The 15,466-nt window shown below is 53.2% G+C and overlaps 3 protein-coding genes across 3 annotated transcripts; 1 reads left to right on the plus strand and 2 right to left on the minus strand.

The window, feature by feature from the left end:
- Positions 1-391: 391 nt before the first annotated feature.
- On the plus strand, positions 392-5,097 carry PCED1A (PC-esterase domain containing 1A). Its single transcript, XM_082670431.1, has 8 exons — positions 392-477; positions 763-907; positions 1,437-1,516; positions 1,625-1,863; positions 1,958-2,108; positions 2,226-2,472; positions 4,100-4,369; positions 4,718-5,097. Exons 2-8 carry the CDS (start codon positions 784-786, stop codon positions 4,963-4,965), a joined length of 1,359 nt encoding a protein of 452 aa, XP_082526557.1. The 5' UTR covers positions 392-477; positions 763-783; the 3' UTR covers positions 4,966-5,097.
- Positions 5,098-11,892: 6,795 nt separating this feature from the next.
- Positions 11,893-12,369, minus strand: TMEM239 (transmembrane protein 239; the record flags this gene model as incomplete). The annotated part of the gene is made up of 1 exon (XM_082670568.1): positions 11,893-12,369. Exon 1 carries the CDS (start codon positions 12,346-12,348, stop codon positions 11,893-11,895), a length of 456 nt encoding a protein of 151 aa, XP_082526694.1. The 5' UTR covers positions 12,349-12,369.
- Positions 12,370-13,104: 735 nt separating this feature from the next.
- On the minus strand, positions 13,105-13,689 carry LOC309832672 (uncharacterized protein C20orf141; the record flags this gene model as incomplete). The annotated part of the gene is given in 4 exon segments (XM_082670642.1): positions 13,105-13,221; positions 13,225-13,342; positions 13,428-13,617; positions 13,620-13,689. Coding segments are annotated over 4 exon segments (495 nt in total).
- Between the last annotated feature and the right edge of the window lie 1,777 nt (positions 13,690-15,466).

Raw genomic sequence — 15,466 nt, forward strand, 5'->3', positions numbered from 1 at the left:
CCGCTTCCGCCCGTTCGGGTCACGTGGCGAGGCCGCGGCCACGGCCGTCACCGCTGTGGGCGGCTGCACTTGGCCGCCGCCGCCGCGCCCCTCCCACGCCCGGGTGGGCCGGGCCCTGGCTACTACTCCCCACGGCGGCCACCCCTGCTGCCTTCCTGTCCCCTCGGGCGTTGGGGGGTCGGGCAGAGCAGGACATGGGTGACCGGAAGTGGGAGTTGTGAGTGTCGCAGCCCGGGGCGGGGAGGGCCCAGGCGCTGTCGGGCCTCTGCGACTCACGCATGGAGAGTGCTGGGCGTCGGGCTGCGGACCGACCGCTAACCGGGACGCACGGGCTCTGCTGGGCAGAGGCTGTGCTGAAGCGACCGGCCTCTTCGGGCGCGGGAACATGAGGCCAGGCCCGGACCCCGCTGCGGGAGTGGCGCGCGGTGTGCGGGCCTGCCCGGGTCGCGGGTGAACGGCGCGGCGCCCCGGGACTCGGTAATTGGCGCGAGCGAGCGCGCGCATGCGCGGGGCGGCGGCGGGCACGTGGCGGGGCGCAGGGCTGCACCGCGCGGGAAGCGCCTCGGTGTCTTGGAGCCCTGCGGACCTGGCGACCTCCTGCCTCATGTGCCAAGTGTAATGGAGACCGGCGCCACCATGGGCCCCACTCTGCTAACGCCACCTCGTCCCTGTAGCCCAGAGCAGCCCTGAAGGGGCCGCCGCTGGTCTCGTTTATTCCGTGTGGGCCCTGGAGCCAACCTGTCCTGAGTCTCCACCCTGCAGCCCGTCGTTGTTGGCGGCGGCATGGTCTTCTGTCTGGAGAACGAGAAGGCGCGCCGCCCGCTGGGAAGCACCATGGTCCAATTCCAGGCCTCTGAAGTCCAGCAGCTGCTACACAACAAGTTCGTGGTTATCTTGGGGGACTCAAGTGAGTGCCCTTCTAGAATCACACTTCCCGGTCCCACACCTGCGGCCTGTTTTCTGCATCTGAACCCTCTGCCTCCATCTCAAATCTCCTTCCTGATACCTAGTCTGGAACAGTCCAGTAGGTTTTCTCTTTTTATTTCCCTAACGCCTTACACAGGTGTCCTGACAGATGTAGCCTGTCAAGCTTTTCACCCCATCCTTGCTCAGCATTTTTCTTCCTGACAGTCCCCCACAATGTCCCTCATGGAAGCAGTGGATTGTGCTGTCTGTCTCTTGGGTGACTTGGCTGACTTATTTCTGCCAGGTGATCTTGGGTCACTATATACTGAGTTGAGAAGTGATGTACAGCTAGAAGGAACAGAGGTAGTGCCAGGACTTTGTAACCTCACCTTCTCTTCTGTCTCTAAGTCAACACTCCACAAAGGTGGTGTTGGGCAGCCCCAGCCCTGGGAAGATGGGAGGCCTGGATTTGGAAGGAGCTGGGGTGGAGTGCAGCCTGCCTCAGCCGCAGGATCTCTGTCTCCCTGCAGTCCAGCGGGCTGTGTACAAAGACCTGGTGCTTCTGCTCCAGAAAGACTCACTGCTCACAGCCGCCCAGCTGAAAGCCAAGGTGAGGGAAGCTTGGTGGCCATGCCAGTGGTGGGTGGGCACAGACTCTGGCCTGGTAGGGTCCTCCTCCCTGGCATGGGTCTGACCAGCTGGGTCGGGGGGTGGGCAGGGGGAGCTGAGCTTTGAACAGGACCAGCTGATGGCTGGGGGTCAGCTGGGTGAGCTGCACAACGGGACACAGTACCGAGAGGTCCGCCAGTTCTGCTCGGGTTCTGGCCACCACCTTGTACGCTTCTACTTCCTCACCCGCGTTTACTCCGAGTACCTCGAGGGAATCCTGGAGGAGCTGACATATGGGCCTGCCCCGGACCTGGTGATCATCAACTCCTGCCTCTGGGATCTCTCCAGGTTGGGGCGGGGGGAGAGGGAAACCAGGGGTGGAGGTATGGCTCAGAGGCCACCCACCCCTGTGCTCTTGCCCACCCTTTGTGCTACCCAACAGGTATGGCCGCTGCTCGATGGAGAGCTACCGAGAGAACCTGGAGCGGGTGTTCATGCGCATGGACCAGGTGTTGCCAGACTCCTGCCTGCTGGTGTGGAACATGGCAATGCCCCTAGGAGAGCGTGTCACTGGGGGTTTCCTTCTGCCTGAGGCAAGTGACCAGAGCCCCTTAGGATAGAGGACGGGGCAGCTGACTGGTAGATAGAGGACCCTCCCTTCCAAACCTGCTTCATTCTGTGGCTCTTAGATGCTGCACTTTATCACTCAGCTCCAGCCCCTGGCAGGCTCTCTGCGGCGGGATGTGGTTGAAGGGAACTTCTACAGCGCTACACTGGCTGGGGACCACTGCTTCGATGTCTTGGATCTCCACTTTCATTTCCGGCATGCAGTACAGCACCGTCACCGGGACGGTGTCCACTGGGACCAGCATGCCCACCGCCACCTCTCACACTTGCTTCTGACCCACGTGGCTGATGCCTGGGGTGTGGAGCTGCCAAAGCGTGACTATCCCCATGGTGAGCCCTACCACAAGTGGGGACGGTAGTGATGCAAAGAGGGCCCTCAAAGCATAGGGCTCATAAACAACAGGACAGAGATCCTCAAGGGGAGTAGAGGCCCCTTGAAGGACCGTTGTGGATCCTGAGTGCTCCTTCCTTCCCCTGGGTTTCTGTATGGTCTAGCCGTGTGGTCACCTATGTGTATGTGAGTGAGCATTGAGCACATAAGGCAGCATGTCAGAGACCCTTATGCTACAGATAAACGGAAAAGGAATGGGAATACTTTTAGACAGGAGTAGATGTGGGGGGTGGAAAGGCAGAAACAGAGGAAAGGTAATCCAGACAGTGTGGCAGAAACAACGAAGCCCCTTGGCTGGTGCTGTCACCCCCTCAGTTCCTGCCTGCTTATAAAGGGAACATCGTGGGTGATTGTTCCATGTCTGCTTCTGCCCTGGATCGTGTCCTCCAAGGCTAAGGTTCCTGCCTCACTTGTTGACAACTCATCCCTTTAAGCCACTTGTCTAGGACAATTGCTGTGTACATACTACCTACAGGATAGTGTTTATTGAATTGGAGACACGAGTCATGTTAGAAGGCTGTAGTAGCATTAAGGGATGTGAGGGCATAGAGAGGTCAAGAATGTCACTTTTAGCCTGGAGTTGGAGCATCAGGGAAGTGAATTAGGATCTTGATTATATAATAGTCCAATTTCTTTGTTTTTTTAGGTGAGAACTAAATCTCATCTAAATCAGTTGGAAAACTGATCCCCAACAAATGAAGGGTTGCTCTAAAGGTTGTAAGGCTAGTTTATCGTGGCTCAGGTTTTCTGAATCCAGTTTGGAGCCACAGAAGTAGGAATATCAAAGGGAAGAGTTGGGTGGGAGGATGAGTTGGTGAGTTTGGTTAGGGCAGATCTCTTTGAGGTACTGTGAAGATGTTGAGTAGATTTCGAGTCAGTGATGCCCAGCAGGGAGATGGCAGCTGAGGGCATGAATGTGAACAGATGGAAAGAGCAAAACAATAGCCATGTTTTGGAGTTGGAAGGGAAGAGGGGCTGATGGAGGAAACAAAAGGAGACAAGGGTAGAGTCACTTTCAGGGAGGACAGAGGCTCTTGGCCACGTGACTTGTCAGGAAGCGAGGAAGTGGTTACATTTCATAGGATAAGTGTTGAAGGAGTGGAGTAGGGTTAAAAGAGGTAGTGAGCAGTTGATGGAGAGAATGGCACCTGGGCAAAATACTCTTTGTGGGAGGAAATATGAAAGGAACAAGGGCGTACTGGGAGAAGGAAGTGACAGGATCTTTGTTTTTAAGAGAGAAGGTTTACTAAGCTTATTTATTGGTCTGTGGCAAGGAGCTGGGAGAGGAAAAAGCTAAAGATACAGGAGCTGGGCAACAGAGGGAGGAGACTGGAGGGGAGCATGAGGTCAGAACAAAGGCAAATCCACTGACTATTGAGACAGGCAGGGAAGAAAGAGTGCAGCTTGGGCTTGGCCTGAAATGAGAGGGGATGAGGAAACCTGTGTAGGAAGTAGAGGGTGCTGTGTTCTCCAAGAGGAGGGAGTAGAGGTTTAGAAGTGTGGACAGCCACAGTTCAGGGCGGCCTGGCTCCCCAGGCCTACCTAAAACAACCATCCCATTCCTAGACCCATGGATTGAGGACTGGCCAGAGCCGGATCATCTCTTCCAGGGGAGCCAGGGGCAGACCCCAGCCTTCAGGGAGCAGCTGGCCTTGCCCCCACCCTCTCCTTTACCCCTTCCCATGCATTTTCCCTACCCTCTTCCTCAGCCCTCCCCACCTCCTCTGTTTCCACTCCTGCCCCAGGATCCCCCTTTTTTCCCAGGCCAGCCCTTCCCACCCCATGAATTCTTCAACTTTAATCCAACAGAAGACTGCTCGATGCCACCCCACTTAGGTAGGTGCCTCTACAACCTCCCAGCACACCTTTCCCAGCATCCCCTTGAACCTCCCCCATCCTAGCCTCCTGTGTCCAGGTGGGCTGAGAGGAGTTGGGTAGCCCTTGTGCCCCCCAGGCTTGGGTTCAGTCACAGCTGAGTCTGGAGCAGCATCCGTAGACTCATTAATTAGCTCATTGATTGTCACAATTTCCTGACTTGGAAGTAGGGGAAGTAGTATTGCCATTTTGCAAATGGGGAAATTGAAGCCCAGAGAAACTCACCCTGGAGGACCAGAACTGCCTGAAGGCAGAGCTGGGCTCACCCTGGCCAGAAGCCCATTCTGATAATGGCTGGTTCTTTTGTAGGATGTAGCCCCGCAGTGAACTTTGTGCCTGGCCCCCTGCCTCCTCCAGTCTCCAGCCCTATCCCCCATCGTCAGCACCGGGGCCTGGCCGTCCACCGGGGGATGCCACGCTGTATTCACACCAGCCCCTACCACATGCCAAGGACAGGGGCACCCTGCAGGCAGCGTCCCAGACACTCGGACAGGCTGATCCATACATACAAACTGGACAAATGGCCTCCTCCCCATTCGGGGACGTGGCCTGGGTAGAGTGGATCTTATGCTGGAGCTGAATGTGCCAGTGGCCCTGCAGTGCCTGCTTCCCACCCCAGGTGCTGGGCCAGGGTATCTTGCTATGCCTGGCATTGTTGTTGTCCATTGCTGTCACCAATAAAGGCATGGAAGAACAGAGTAGCATCTTTTTGTGTAAGGGAGTAGGTCTCCCAGCCATGATCTTAAAAGTTGGGGAGGCTGCCTCTGGGCTCTCTGCGACCTTGGACCTTTTAACCCACGCTGTTTAGAAATCATTGAATGCATCCTTCCTACTGTCTCACACACTTGTTTACACCCTCACCAGAACACACGTGTACTTAACAAAGACCCTGGAGGGGTTCTTTGTTGTCAGCAGCTCTTTGGGATTGGGAAATATCAAGGGCTGAGTTGAAATTGTCAATATTTTATATGCAGTTTGGAATCTGGCTAGATCTCACCTATACCAGTCTCACACATTCATGTGTATGTTCAACACTCATCTGCTCCTGGAGATACAAGATACATACCTTGCACAATTTCTTGGCACATGGTAGACACTCATTAAGTGGTTGGAACTAAACAAAAAGCTCCCGAGCCCATGTGGGAGACTGATTAGAACCCTCCTCCTCTCAGAAATCACCCAAGCGAAAGTGAAAATGAGAAACAAATGTAAATACCATATCTGATGACCAGGAAGGAGCAGAAACTCCAAACAGTGAATTAGGTGGATAGGCTGAAAAACGCAGTGGAACCACTGCTTGGTACAAATCAGTTTGGAAATTCTTGGGCAGCATTTACTAAAGTTGAACATTTATGTACTCTGTGATTCAGCAATTTCACTTCAAGAGAAATGAGTACATCTAGACAGATTTACCAAAAGACCTGTGCAAGAATATTCATAGAAGTTTTTTTCATAGTAGCCAAAACTTGGAAACAAGCCAAATGTCCATCAACAGGAGAGTGGGGGCGTCCCTGGTGGCGTAGTGGTTAGGAATCTGCCTGCCAATGCAGGGGACACTGGTTTGAGCCCTGGTCTGGGAGGATCCCACATGCCATGGAGCAACTAGGCCCATGTGCCACAGCTGCTGAGCCTGCGCTCTGGAGCCTGTGAGCCACAACTGCGGAGCCTGTGTGCCACAGCTGGTGAAGCCCACGTGCCTTGAGCCTGAGCTCCGCAGCCGGGGGGAAGCCACCGCAATGAGAAGCCTGCAATGAAGAGTAGCCCCTGCTCGCCGCGACTAGAGAAAGCCCGCGCACAGCAACGAGGACCCAATGCAGCCAAAAACAAATAATTTTTTTAAAAAAAGGAGAGTGGATATTCGTCCCATACAATGGGATAGTAATAAAGGAAAACAAATGCTGATAGATGCAACGACATGGATAAATCTCACAGATATAATGTTGAAAGAAGCCAGAAACTAGAATACATTTTATATGATTTTATTCTGCATGATTTCAAGAATAGGCTAATCTATGGTGATAGAAATCAGAATTGTGGTTACCTTTTGGGGGAAGTATTGATTGGGAAAGGGCATGATGGAACTACCTGGGGTGATGGAAAAGTTCTATCTGGCTGGTAGTTACATGGCCACACAAAGACACACAAATATGTTAAAGTTTATTGAGCCAGAGACCTCCCTGGCAGTCCAGTGATTAAGACTCTGCCCTTCCAATGCAGGGGTATGAGTTCAATCCCAGGTCAGCCTGCATGCCGTGCAGTGAGGGCAAAAAAATTTTTTTAATTGAGCCATACCCTCGATATTTGTGCATTTTATTCATATGTAAAATGTATGTATTATATGTCAATTAAAAGGGAACCAGTGGAGTTCCCTGGTGGCCTACTGGTTAGGATTCACTGCCATGGCCTGGTTCAATCCCTGGTCAGGAGCTGAGATCCCACAAGTCGTGCAGTTTGGCCAAAAAAAAAAAAAAAAGAATCAGGATATCCAGGAGTGGTTTAACATTAAAAAGACACCTAAAAATTTAATTCACCATATAAACAGCATAAAGCAGAATAAGTAGTCCTTTTAGTAGATGAAGAAAAAAAAATTTTTTTTAACATTCAACATCTACTCATGATCAAAACTGCTACTAGCAAACTAGGAGTAGAAAGGAATTTCCTTGACTGGATAAAAGTTAACTATCAAAACTCCACAGTAATTCTTAATGGTGGAAACTTAAAAGCGGTTCTTTTAAAATCAGGATCAAGTCAAAGTTACCTGTGAACAGCAATTCCATATACCATTGTCTGGGAATTCCAGCTTGTATAGGCAGAAGATGAACACAAAGGAAGAGGACCTATTCTCATAACGTCTGGCTTTTAGATGGATGTGGTATCCTTGGGTTTAGAGGGCTTCACAACTTACATATATGTTACAAATATTTTGCAAGTATACAGTATCACATATCAATTTTAAAAACTTTTTTGGTTTTAGACATTTGAAGACACAGGCCAGAAAATATGATAAAAGCTACAGCTCCTAAGTTCTTTTATTTTGAAGATGGAAAATATTTGAAAGGTAATAGAAATGTTTGCTCAGCAGAAAATAACTTGTCCAAAGTTGGTTGCATCCAGATCCTGACAGAACCTTACAAAAGACAGGTCTTTACCCCCGGAAGGATGGAATAATAGACTAGGGTTGGGACAGCAGTCGGAGACAGTGAAGCCAGCTAGATTGGGCCCTTCCTTCTCCTGGATTCTCATGAGCTCTGCCCTCGATGCCTCTGGGTTTCAGGCTGGGGAACTCAGGCTAGAGTTTTGGGTTAAGGAGATTTTGAGGAGTCAATGAAGCCGCCAGTGGGCCGGAGATGCTCCTTCCTGGCCCCAAGATCTACCCTCTCCGCCACTGCCGGCCCGGCCCGGGAGATACCTCTCCCCCTCCTCATTTCCTTCCCACACCCAGCCAAGCCCGACTCTTCGTAGCCAGAGCTGGAGGTCTCCGCTAGGGGAGCAAGCCATGCACCGAGTCAAGGGGCTGCGATTCCGGGGGTGGAGTGGAGGTGGGGGGAGGTGTTGATTTACGGGGGTGGCTAGCACTTACCCTATGTGGGTGCCCACAGCCCTCTGATCCCTGGCAAGGCTAGGGATTTCCTTCCCAACATAAGGCCCATGCCCACCCAGCTGTGCCTCCACGGTCAACGCGCGAGCTCGGCGCTCTCCAGCCGTCGCCCTGACCCCTCTCCCGCGCACCTGAGCCTAGAGGTCGCTCCTGGGGCAACGTCCCCGCGCAGCGCAGGTCTTCTCCTCCTCCTCCTCCCCCAAGGATCCAGTCGGCCCCCTCCTTCTCTGTGACCACGGACTCTCGGCGAGCAGTGCTGCTCCCCTCACCCGCTAGCGGGGGCGGGGCCGCCCCCTTTCCCCGGCACAGAAGCGTCTGGGTGAGAGCGCCCCCTCCAGGCTCCCCGTAGCTGGTCCTGAGCGGTTCCCTGGGCACCGCACCGCCTGCTTCCAGAGACCCCTCTTCTTCCCTCTAGGGTGGCCACTGACAACTCTAGCTCAAGTGGAGCCCCCAGCCTTATGATCCCCCTTGACACCGCCCTCTCTGACCCTCCCGCATCCTGGCCGCTCCTACTCATTGCTCCCCGGTCCTTGGGGCAGAGGAAAGTCCTACCGGGCGCTCCTGCTCCTAGGCGCTCCCCCAGGGTGCGTGTATGCCGCTGTGGATCCTCTCTCCGCTTTCTCACATGCAAGGCCCCTCGCGGCTGACACCTCCTCCACTCCGGTTCTTTATGCTCCGCCTGATCTGATTATTTTTCTGGCCAGGCCACAAGCGTTACTGGAACCCCACCCCATCTGAGCCCGCTGCGGGGTTGGATGGGGTAGGGCCAGCAAAGAAAACTCACCCAACCTCCCAGGTCACTGAGGCCAGTGGGACAGCTTTCCCTTCTTGGCCCAAACGGAAGGGCTTAGAACTTCATTCTAGCATGTTCATTCTCCCCAGACTTGCATTATTAAGCGTTTTAAGTCTAAATGGATGACTTTGTCTACATTTAAAGTAATTTCAGGAGTTATGTTTTTCTTCCCTCTCTGCAAGGTCCCTCACTTTATTTCCTTTTATCTGTGTACTCCATCCATCCCATTTGGCTGGCTCTAGAGTTCGCCATTCCATTCTATTTTTTGTTCTTATCAAGAAAAAAAAAAAAAGAAGAAGAAGAAGAAAGTGTCTGGTTTTGTTGGCATGCATTTTAAGTTTGTGTGAAAAAAATTGCATTATTTTTCATTCAGCTTCTTTTCACTCAACGCTAGGATTTCAAGATCAATCCATATAGCTTCCACCCTTTCTAACTGCTGCCTCCTCTCCACAGTGCTCATCCACCATGTTTCACATTTTCCATTTCCTGCCACCACCAGTGAGTGCAATCATCATTCTCAGACGTATCCCCTCAACATATCCCCTCACCTGCAGCGCTTCTCACAGTGTGCAAAGTTATCCCTTGGGAGTCTTGTTAAAATGCAGGTTCTGATTCATCACACCTGGGGCGAGGCCTGAGACTCTACATTTGTAGCCAGTTTACAGGTGATGCCTATACTGCTAGCCCTGGGACCACACTTTGAGGAACAAGGCCATTATGGGCCTCTGTGAGAATTCATTTTGGGTTGCTGGGTCACAGGGTATGTGTTGATCTAATTTGATAAGTATTGCCTATCTGCTCTCCAGTCTGGCTGTGCCACCCTACCCCACACCAGCAACGCAGGAGGGTAGAAGATATATATTTATGTGGGGAAGGGAAGAAGGCCTTCTCCTTGCTCCTGCCAAAATCCTGCCCCCCAGCGTGTCTGGTCTGGGCCGAAACCTCCTCTCTCAATCAGAGTGGCCCCAAGGCTCTGGAGTGATGTCCCTGGCTAGCAATGCACGGCCAAGTCAATGATGGGCCCAAGATTGGCATCCTGGCTTCATCTCTGACAGAAGCTTAAAGAACAGGCATTGAGAAGCCCTGAGGTCTTCAGTTAGGTTATATCTCCTCCATTGCTTTCCCTTTAGTAGCCTGTTAGGCTGGACTAGGACTCAAACAACCTGGCCTTGCCATTGGCAAGTAGCTATCCTGTGCCTGACTTCTCATCTCTAAAATGGGATGGTAACAGCATAGCTACAGTTTGTGGTGTGAGGAGTCAGTCCAGAAACTTTGCCTCACATACCAAGTGCCCCACAGGGGCCCCAAGACAGGTGTTCTTGCCTTTGTTTTAACCAAGAGGAAAATGAAGTTCAAGAAGGCTTAGCAATTTTTACCAAAGCCATGGAGCTAGAAAGTGACAATGCTGGGATTCAAACCCAGCTTCAGCTAATACACCAGAGCCTGTGCTAACCATGAACCTATTCCACCTCCATGTCCTCCCTTTGCCCTTGCTACCAGGTCATATTTCAGGGAGAACTGAAAGGAAAAAAGGAGGACTGTGTCTGGGGTTTCAGGAGTTGCTGTTGATGACTAGTGGCCAGATGACCAGAGTTATGAAACTCTGCAGCGAATGGGTTTTAGCAAAAATGAACCTGGGTTCTAGGGGCTGGTCACCAGGGCTTGAGTATTTAGCTGGCAGGAGAGGGGCCTTTTGGTTGAGGGATTTAGGAACAGGGATTTTAGGGTTATGTATATAGTGGGGTCAAGACTAGATTGGGGAGGGTCAGGGATTAGGTGGAGGTCTGGAGTGAGGTGGGGGTCAGGTGGTGGGTCTTATCTATCAAATGTCTTACCTGTAGTAACTGATCACTCACTGTTTTATTTGGAGGGTTAGCTGATGTGTGAACAGCCAGCATCCTGGGCATCAAGGGATGCCACCTTCCAAGGCCCTCCTGGTGCTGTAAGCAGCTTGTTGGGTTGGTTTTAGAAACCCGTGGGCTGTGCTTTCCCCACTCACATAGCTGTGCAAGACTTTTCCTGGCACCAAGCCCCAGCCCCAAGCATTTCACAATCAGAAGAGTTCAACACCTGCATATTTTGAGATTTCATGGCATACAACCTTTTACATTTTGTTCACATTCGTCCATCCGCTGTTTACCATGGTAGGGCCCCAGTTGTATCCATGACAGAACATTTCTCTGAAGGCCTGGAGAAGCTATCTGCTCTTTAGAGTTCAATACAATATCGTGCAGTTTTCTGGTCTTTTCAAAGTACTTCACACATAGGTATTATTGCCTTTGACTCACAACAGCTCCATGACAGGACCCACTTAATACCAAAGCTCAAAGAAACTAATTGGCCAAGGCCACACGTTGCATAGGTGGGTGAAATGGGACTTCTTGTTTGTTTTTCCATAGCAAACCTCAGGAGTCTTAAAGAGTAGGTGCTCTCTGGGAACCTCACTACACTGGTTGGCCCATTTCCCAGAGGTGGGGATGTGGACTGAGGCAGGAGGTAAGAAGTCTAGGGAGTGGGGAATGCTTGGGCAGAAAGGTCCGGAAGGTGAGTTGGCTGAGGTCCCATGAGGCTTCTGGCTAGACCTCTCCCAGCTAAGTTTCTGTCAGTGGGCCCTTTCTAGAGCCTGGGGAAGTGGAAAGAGGAGGTTGGTGGGGGGAACGGCAAATACAGAGGTACCCAAGTAGTTCTCTATAAGTCTGAAGCTGAGACAGTTGAGCAGCTGCAAAAAAAAGATGCTGCCAGCTGCTAAGGGGGCCCCAGTGGTGTCACCACATGCGTGTGGGAGCTCTTGACGGCTTGGTCAAGCTCTGCCCCTGGCTAAGCCTTCTGCCCTAATGTCTCTTCTCAAAGTCCCTGCCCCCGCACCCCAAGTACCTGCAGCGTCAGCTTGAGGGAGGTGCCCAGAGGTCAGGACAGTCTACCCTGCCAGTTCCAGCAACATCATGCATGCCCTGACCAGTCCCAACTAAGGCCTGAAGGTCTGGGGCCTGCTGAGGCAGGAAGGCCCTGGTCCCAACTGCCCTCCCTCTCCCCTGGGCTTCAGGCCCTAGGCCAGGGCTCAACAGACACAAGCAGCAGGATGCGGTTGCCCTTCTATTGGTCCAAGTCCTGAGCATGGCTTGGGTGAGACATGGAGGTGAGGAGGCCCATGAGGCTCAGCAGTGTGGAGAAAAGCAGCAGGAAGGAGGCGGTGAAAAGCAGGGCGGGGAGGGCACTGAGCACCAGCAGCAGGACAGCCGGCAGCAGATGGAGCCACGCTGCAGCTGCCACGGGCCACAAGGAGCTCAGCAGGTGGGAGCCGGTGGTGAAGAGCGCGTGGCACAGCATCAGCACCAGCAGCAGGTAGAGGATCCCCTCCAGACCCCACAGCACACGCTGCAGCGGTTGCCGCCAGCCTGATGTGGTCCACCACTGTGTCCAGCTTGGGGGCACATGGCACACGCACCAGCGCACCCAGCCCTCCCGCGTGACCCAGGCCGACCAGGGCACCGCACGCTGTGGCCCTTCACCAGCCCCGATGGCATGCGTCTCCGCTCGCGGCTGCTGCATCACCTCTGGTGCACCTGGGGAGAGAGCCACGCCAGCTGCAGGAGCAGCCCTGGAGATGCCTGGCACCTTAGGGTGGGTGAGGGTGCAGGGGTCAGGAGGGTACCAGCATGGGTGTGGTGGGGCTTTGAGCTGGGGCATGGGTCTTACCTCTGGGCAGAGCCACCTAGGTCATGTTGCTTCCTGCAGCGCCCAGCCAGAGTGGAGCCCCCACTCTCACTGTCCCCACCCTTCCCAAAGGAGCCCCATTGTGACCTGGACTAGGGTGGGGTCCAGCCAAGAGAGGAAACACTGCAGGATGTGAGGCTTACCTGAGCCTCTTTCATGGACCCTCCAGGCTGGCAGGGAGCCTGGTGAGCCCACAGATGTAGTTTCTCATGTTTTCTTGTGGAAAGACCTCTCTGGATCCTCCTTTCCCTGCTGGCCGATATCCAGTCCCACTCCACTCTCTTGCAGTTCTTTCTCTCTGGACCCTCATTCTCCAGAACCACAGTGGAGGCCAGAATAGTGATCCCTAACCTAGAGGTTCTGAGATGGCTCCATTCCCTGCACTGGGCTCCCTGTCCCTTATCTCACTTTTTACTGATGCCCTCGGACTCAGACCTAGGTATCTACTGTCCACATTGTGGGGAGACCTCAGAGGTCCCCCAATGTAGGTGCAGGCTGGGGGATAAAGGAATATCCTCCCACCTTCCCAGACCAGGGTGGAGGAAAGGAGGCCTGAGGAAACAGCACGGTCAGTGTATTTCCGGAGGGCATTCAGGCCCAAGGATGGAGGCAGAAAGCCAGGGCAAGCAGTGCCAAGGGCATGCCGTGGGCTCCCAGAAGTAGCCCCAGGCCCAGGAGCAGCAACAGCAGAGCCTCCTGGAGGCTGAGTCATCCTGTGGCTGCCACTGTGGGCAGGAGTGGAGCCTCCTGCTGCCCTGGACCCTCGCCGGCCCCCTGACTCTGGCCCCCTGTGAGATGTGTGTGCTGTGGCCAGGTGGGACCTGCAGGCCTGTGGAGAGAAAGGGTGGCAGCTGGGCTTTGGGAGGTTGACCCCTTGCTCACCTGCCCAACCTGCCAGGCTGCTGTCCACTTACCGGTGGAGCAGGTCGAAGGCCAGTAAGCTGACCAGTAGCAGCAGCAGCGAGGCTGAGCCAGCTGTGGAAAAGACTGCCCGAACTGTCAGCCCCAGTGCCCCCAGCCCTAGGACACTGTCCAGGACCTGGGCCTGGCTAGGGCCCCAGGGGGACACACATGGACCCACTGGGCTACCCGATCCCTCCCCACACCCACGCCCCTGGAAGGGACTGGGACAGGATAAGCAAGGGCTTCGGACCTGGGTAAGCAGAGGCGGGTCATGGAGGGAGGTGGAGGTTACACGAAGGACTAGGGCTGGGAAGGAGTATTGGGGGGAGGACCATGGGAGGGGGTGGGGCCCTGGCAGACACTCAAGGGTGAGCTCAGGCAGTGGGGAGCTGGGCTCCTTAGAAATCTCCCCCTCCCCACGCACCCACCCACCAAACCCTCCTCACCCCCTCCCACTTCAGTCAGCCATTCTGGTGGGTTGGGCGGCTGGAGCATTGTGACCTACTGCCAGGTGGGGACCTGGGGTAAGGAGCAGGCTAATGCTGGTTCTGGCCTCATAAGTAGCGGGTAGCTTAGGCAGAGTTTAGCCAAAGGGAGGTCTGACTTTTGAGAGCTAAGACTAATCCTCTTGTCTTTGCTAATTCTCCGCCCTAGGGCCCTCCGGTGGGGATTTGAGTTGCCAGGAAGGCATTATAACCCCATCACCACCTGGGCAGCTTACCACAGGATGAAGGGCTGCTTGTCTCCCTGGTTCCCGGGGCTGGGTGTCCAGGGGCAAGTCACTCAATCTGTCTGTCCCCAGCTCTCTCCCCTGAAAGTAGGGTGAGGCCTGTGGGCTCCTGTGGGGGAATCCCCTGTGGGGGATTTTTCAGAACTGCAGTCCTGGAATGCAGAGATAGACTCTGCCAGGAAGCAACCAGAGGCTTTCTGGGGCAGGGCTCCCACATGACCTACTAAATGGGGGTGGGGCAGGAAGGGGCTGTTTAGCTGTTTGAAGCATTGTTGTTTGTGGGAGGTGTTCTGGATACTGGCATTCCAGAAATGGCACAGAGAATGACTGCAAGAGGGCTACAACATAGTAACCCCAAAATTGGAGATTACGGTCACCCTCCAAGAATGAAATTATGGAAAATGAGCATGTATGAAGGGATTGGTCACCTGGAAAAGAAACCTATCTCCACTAATAATCTGTAAATGGTTACAGAGGCTCAGTTTAGTGACTTGAGAGGCAAGAGTGGAAATGGGTCATAACTGAGAGAACTTAATCCTTGTTCACATATCATACTTCGAAGGAAAACTGATGGAGGTAGGGGTAGGGGGACAGTGACCATGCAGGCCCTAGGAGAGGAGGAGACAGAGCAAGGGTCCGGCTGCATATCTGCCTCCAGGGGATTCTGTTCAAAGATTCAAGCCTGGTGACCTTGACATCTTTGGTGGTGGTGAGCTCAACAGTCATAGAGCCAATGCCCCCAGCCCTTGGAACCATTCATTGATCGCCTTTTTCTGAGTCTTCCCAGAGCAATAAAGCAATGCCCACAAAATTCTGAGGGAAAATGATTTACAACCTAGTAACATATCTGTCTAAACGATTATCAAGTATGAGGGTAGAATAAAGACATTTTAAGCCAAACAAGGTTTCAAAAACTTGACCTTGCATACACTCTTTCTTAGGAAGCTACTGGAGCATGTGCTTCAGAAATATAAGGAACTAAACTAAGAAAGAAGTGAGGCTAAACACAGGAGAGTGGTGATGAGAAAGACCTGGGACATCAGCTATGTTTCCAGGTGAAGAAAGCAAGCAACCCAGCCTGGAATCAAAAGATAGATGCTCCAGGAGGGATGTCTCCAGAAGAAAATGAAACTGATTATCTGCTGGGGTTTTTTTGTTTGTTTGTTTTCTAATTTATTTATTTTTGGCTGCATTGGGTCTTCGTTGCTGTATGAGGGCTTCTCATTGCAGTGGCTTCTCCTGTTGCAGAGCACGGGCTCTAGGCGCGCGGGCTTCAGTAGTTGTGGCACACGGGCTCAGCTACTCTGCAGCATGTGGGAT

Source organism: Grampus griseus, assembly GCF_964374135.1.
Source record: "Grampus griseus genome assembly, chromosome: 14".
In the NCBI taxonomy this organism is placed as follows: Eukaryota; Metazoa; Chordata; class Mammalia; order Artiodactyla; family Delphinidae; genus Grampus; species Grampus griseus.

Coding starts and splice junctions, on each gene's coding strand:
- PCED1A (XM_082670431.1), top strand. CDS start 784: ATGGTCTTCTGTCTGGAGAACGAGAAGGCGCGCCGCCCGCTGGGAAGC. Junction 1,517..1,624: donor CCGCCCAGCTGAAAGCCAAG/GTGAGGGAAGCT, acceptor GGGGGTGGGCAG/GGGGAGCTGAGCTTTGAACA. Junction 2,473..4,099: donor AAAGCGTGACTATCCCCATG/GTGAGCCCTACC, acceptor TCCCATTCCTAG/ACCCATGGATTGAGGACTGG.